Below are 5,388 nucleotides of genomic sequence, written 5' to 3'. Positions count from 1 at the left end.
CCCGTGAGCTGTTTCTTTCCTTTTCTTCTTCCCCTCCTCTTCTGAGGAGGGGCAGTGAGAGCGGTTGTGGCGGAGTTCAGCTGCTCGGCAAGGAAAAACCACCCCAAAACCCGCTGTGACTCTGGGGCAGGACGCGAGGGCGCAGTACCCTGCGGCGACATCTCTGAGCGTCTCTCTCGAGCCGTGAAGTATCTCCCAAGGGGACCGAAGCATCTCTCCGTGGAGAATTGCATCTCCCCAGGACATAAAAGCACTTGCCTGGAGCAACCACATTTCAGCTCTTTCTCCCCAGGGAGCCCAAGGTTCTTTTTGGAGGACACGTGCACCTCCCCACGGCCCTCAAGCACGTGATTGGAGCACTGAAAGCTTCCTCTGCGAACCCATCGCCTCCTGAGGCGCTAAGACATCGCCCAGTGGCATACGAGCGTTACTTTGAAGAACCCAGCCCCTAAATAGAAAACCCAATCAACTCCTCGGAAGACCCAAGCACCTCTCTGGGCAACAAAGGCACCCAAAGTTCTCCCGCGAGTCGCCCCAGCATCTCTCTGCAGCGCAGAAGCACCTCCCTGGAGCACCCAAGCCTCTCACCGGAGAACCCAAGAACGTCCCCACCGCAATCCTACAGCTGAGCGGAGAACCCGAGCGCCTCCCCGGGGCTCCAGAACACCTCCTGGGGCGGTTCTGGGCACCACAGTACGAAAAGGACGTGAGACTGTTGGAGAGTGTCCAGAGGAGGGCGACGAAGATGGTGAAGGGCCTAGAGGGGCAGACGTATGAGGAGCGGCTGAGGTCACTTGGCCTTTTCAGCCTGGAGAAGAGGAGGCTGAGGGGAGACCTCATCGCAGCCTACAGCTTCCTCACACGGGGGAGCGAAGGGGAAGGCACCGATCTGTTCTCTTCAGAGATAGGACCCGAGGGAACGGTGTCAAGCTGCGGCAGGGGAGGTTCAGGCTGGACATCAGGAAGAGGTTCTTCACCGAGAGGGCAGCCACCCGCTGGAACAGGCTCCCCGGGGAAGGAGTCACTGCACCAAGCCTGCCAGAGTTTAAGAAGCGTTTGGACTGTGCACTTAGTCACATGGTCTGAATTTTGGGGTAGACCTGTGCGGTGCCAGGAGCTGGACTCGAGGATCCTTATGGGTCCCTTCCAAGTGGGGATGTTCTATGATTTTATGATTCTAAGATCCTCAACTCCGCCATCTCACTGTCACTGCAGCCAAGACTGAAGGGCCTCATTATCGTGCAGTTCCTCCAAAATTGTCATGCAGTCCCACAGCTCGGCACCGCTGGGCCCGGTTTTGTCCCTGTCCCCCTTCAGATCCAGTTTAAAGCCCTGTCCATCAGCCCTGCTGACTCCTGGGCAAAGATCCCTCAAAGAAAGGTGCTCCCCATCAGGAGTCAGTAGGCTCAGTGTCACGTAGACCTCCCCACCATCAAGAAACCCAAAACTCTGTCAGTGGCACCAGCCTCGGCGCCACGTATTGATCTGCCCGTTCCTTTCAATATTGATCCCCGCTGCTGGAAGGAAGGAGGAAACCACCACCCATGCACCTGATCCTGTTCACCTCAAGTCCTCTGCTGTGCCTCGTCTCCCTCCCTCTTTCAGGATCCTCATTTCTACCTTCTCCCCCATGGCTTTTAAATTCCTGAGCAGCTCATCTTTGTAAGTATGGAGCCTCGCAGGGCTGAGGTGGTCAGGTGTACGGATTGATAAGGAAAGAGACAGAATGTGGGAGTGTTGATTGGATTAACAATAAGAAACGATTGGGTTAAAAAGAAAAGATTGGGTTAAAAAATAACAGTTTGGGTTAAGAAGAAAAGATTGGGCTAAAAATAAGAAAGGAAAGGGGAACAATCAGCAAAACTGAGGCACAGAGCTGGCAAAACGAACATGGAGACAACGGCAAGGAGCAGAGCTCCCGGTCACATTGGTTGGTGGGTTATCAAAGTACCGGCGCTGCTCCCAGGAAGATCAACCTGGACTTAGCAGCTGGTAAGACTGTAAAAGCGGGTCGAAGAAACTCTCTGAGACTCAATTTGGAGTAGAAAGCAGAAATGTCATTAATTGTGGGGCCGGGCCCACAGGGGATTGCTCCACCTGGTGTGCACGCCGAGTTGTTCAAGCTACAGAGGTTATATGCAGTCAGAGCATACATATCCATTAGATTTCCAAAAAATAATTAACACATTGGTACTGTTACTTCCTGGAACTCCTTAGAATATGTAAACGTCCCCGTTTATTTCTACTAGTGGTCTTTCGGGGTCTTCTGGTGGTCGTCGGTAGGCATCCTCACCGTGTTTGCTGGTGGAACCCAGTTCTTGCGCGTGCTCAGGTCTCGTTCTTTTTATCACCGTCGTTGGTTACACACCCAAGGCCATGCGCACAGCAGGAGTTCCTCACCTGATCTTCTGACACATCCTCCAGGCCTGGGTCATCTCGCCCTCATTCTGCGATACAAGCCCGTACATTCCTACAAATAAAGCTAATTAGTGAGTAAGGCAGCATCAGGGATACAAAGGTCCTAAACGTCTCTTCTGTCTGTGGTGAGTGGCCTGTTAGAATGATGGGCGCCTCATTGACGCTGGAAGTGTGCGAACAGTTTCCTCACTGCATCCTTGAGCTCCTGGTTCCTCATGCTGTAGATGAGGGGGTTCACTGCTGGCGGCACCACCGAGTAGAGAACTGCCAGCACCAGGTCCAGGGATTGGGAGGAGTTGGAAGGGGGCTTCAGGTAGGCAAAGATGGCAGTGCTGATAAACAGGAAGACCACGGCCAGGTGAGGGAGGCATGTGGAAAAGGCTTTGTGCCGGCCCTGCTCAGAGGGCATCCTCAGCACTGCCCTGAAGATCTGCACGTAGGACAGCATGATGAAAGTGAAACAACCCCAGAATAAAGAAATACTACCCGTAAGTAACCCAACTTCCCTGAGGTAGGCCTCTGAGCAGGAGAGCTTGAGGATCTGGGGGATTTCACAGAAGAACTGGTCCACAGCATTGCCTTCGCAGAGGGGCAGGGAAAATGTATCAGCGGTGTGCAGCACAGCATTGAAAAAACCACAGCTCCAGGCAGCTGCTGCCATCTGGGCACAAGCTCTGCTGCCCAGGAGGGTCCCGTAGTGCAGGGGCTTGCAGATGGCAACGTAGCGGTCATAGGACATGATGGTGAGAACTGAAAATTCAGTTCCAATAAAGAAGACAAACAGAAAGACCTGTGCAGCACATCCTGCATAGGAGATGGCCCTGGTGTCCCAGAGGGAATTGGCCATGGCTTTGGGGAAAGTGGTGGAGATGCAGCCCAGGTCGAGGAGGGCGAGGTTGAGGAGGAAGAAGTACATGGGGGTGTGGAGGCGGTGGTCGCAGGCTACGGCGGTGATGATGAGGCCGTTGCCCAGGAGGGCAGCCAGGTAGATGGCCAGGAAGAGCGCGAAGTGCAGGAGCTGCAGCTCCCGCGTGTCTGTGAATGCCAGCAGGAGGAACTCTGTGATGGAGCTGCTGTTGAACATCTGATCCTCTGCTGGTGGATGCTGCCAAAGTAGAAAAAAACCAGACATTTGCAACAAGCTTCTCTGAGCAAAGCTCCCTTCATTCCTCAGCCCTCACATTGCATTTCTTTCCAGGAGGATCTTTGTGCATCTCCTTGGTTTGTGCTGGCTGAGTGTCCTGTACAGAAGGGGCACCTCTGCCCATCAGCTCCTGGTGGGTCATGTCTACTTCACAGCACCTTCTTCCACAGAGGAAGGTGGAAGGAGAGGTGCAGCACATCTGTCTATTTACAAAGAGTTTTAGAGTTTAGTTTTAACCCTTGTGCCCAGCTGCTTGGTGCTTGCAGCATCCTCAGGTGCTGCACTCAGCGGTTACGCTGAAAAAGGAACCGTGCTGTTCTGGGAGAAGAGGGGAGCAGCTCAAGGAGCAGGTACGATCGCCGCCCTTTTAGCTGTGCAGGGTGTAATGAAGAGACCACGACAAGGATGCTGATCCACAGGGGCTGCTCAAGGGCTCTCGGACAACACAAAGGTCCTCATCAACCCTCAGCATATAGCCTGCCCTGCAACAAGAACACAGAAATGAAGGCAGGCTCCTTCCCCCCACAGCTTCTCCCTGCAGCTCCCTGGGCAGGCTGAGTCCTCATCCACATTGCCCTGCTGCCGGGGACTCACCGTGTCCAGGCTCGTGCAGAATCCTCCCACGCCGTGAGCTCGGCCATCCCGCTGCTCTGCTCTCCTTGCCTCCCTTCTCTCCCCGTGCCAGCTGCAGGCAGTGCTCCCAGCCCTGCTGCGCCGTGCAGAGGAGCTGCTCCTGGGCAGAGCTGGCTCTCCACACTTGCCAGGAGCTCCCTCCTGCCCAGGAGTAGCACAGAACCAGCCCAAGGCCTCCCTTGCTCTGCCCCTCTGGGCTCCCTGCACATGTCCCTGGGGCTCCAGGGCTGACAGCAGGGTCCCTCTGGGGATTATGCTTTGAAGCATCTGAAGTGATCACCACTTGGCCTTCTCTAAACAACAGAGACTGATTCCAGCGGCATAGTTTGTCTTACCAGAGCGTGCTTTGTAAAGTGTACACGTTCCCTCTGGACACCCATGAAAAAAAAAAAAAAAAAGGCCAGACAGGGGTTGTTTGTTGCCCTTGTTCAGGTCAGTGACTAGCTGATGCAATGCAGGCATCTCCTCTCGAGCTGGAGGCCTGCAGGCTAGGCAGGATTCAGCTCCCCCCGTGCACCCCCCACACCCACAGGAGCTGAGATTCCTCCTGGTTCAGTCCAGGCATGCAAATGTGCCTGCATGGGAGCTGCTGCTCTGAGCCCCTGCTCTTTATTCCGTGGGGAGACACAAACACTCGGTGACTCCAAGATAACTGCTAGTTTTTGTGAGCTGTAATGGAAACCCTCTGAGCGTACTTACAGCCTTCCTTATTATTGACTGTGGGCCAGAGATCAGAGAATCACAGAATGGCTCAGGTTGGAAGATCATCTAACTCCAACCCCCCTGCCATAGGTGGGGATGCCACCCACTGGATCAGGTTGGCCAAGGCTCCATCTAACCTGGCCTTGAACACCTCCAGGAATGGGGCATCCACAGCTTCTCTGGGCAACCCGTTCCAGTGCCTCACTACCCTTAGAGGGAAGCATTTCTTCCTAATGTCTAATCTAAATCTATCTTCTTTTAGTTTATGACCTTTCCCCCTTGTCCTATCATTATCTACTTGAGTGAAGAGTCTTTCTCCATCCTTTTTATAAGACCCCTTTAAGTACTGAAAGGCTGCAGTAAGGTCTACCTGGAGCCTTCTCTTCTCTAGACTAAACAGCCCCACCTCTCTCATCCTCTCTTCACAGGAGAGGCGCTCCAGCCCTCTGATCATCTTTGTGGCCCACTTCTGGACCTGCTTTAATAGGTCA

General features: G+C 54.0%; 1 protein-coding gene across 1 annotated transcript; it reads right to left on the bottom strand.

The window, feature by feature from the left end:
- Positions 1–111: 111 nt before the first annotated feature.
- On the bottom strand, positions 112–5,311 carry LOC310890800 (olfactory receptor 14C36-like). The gene is made up of 2 exons (XM_083853126.1): positions 4,320–5,311; positions 112–4,289 (listed from the first exon to the last, which is right to left on the bottom strand). The coding sequence occupies exon 2, from the start codon at positions 3,548–3,550 to the stop codon at positions 2,573–2,575; it is 978 nt and encodes a 325-aa protein (XP_083709252.1). The 5' UTR covers positions 3,551–4,289; positions 4,320–5,311; the 3' UTR covers positions 112–2,572.
- Positions 5,312–5,388: the final 77 nt, after the last annotated feature.

This window comes from Anser anser (assembly GCF_964211835.1).
Source record: "Anser anser genome assembly, contig: HAP1_SCAFFOLD_164, whole genome shotgun sequence".
NCBI classification, from domain to species: Eukaryota; Metazoa; Chordata; class Aves; order Anseriformes; family Anatidae; genus Anser; species Anser anser.
The sequence above is the reverse complement of the archived record's forward strand: the minus strand, read 5'-3'. Positions and strand labels throughout refer to the sequence as shown.

What these genes read in the sequence shown, in the direction of transcription:
- LOC310890800 (XM_083853126.1), bottom strand. Translation starts at nt 3,550, where the DNA reads ATGTCTGGTTTTTTTCTACTTTGGCAGCATCCACCAGCAGAGGATCAG.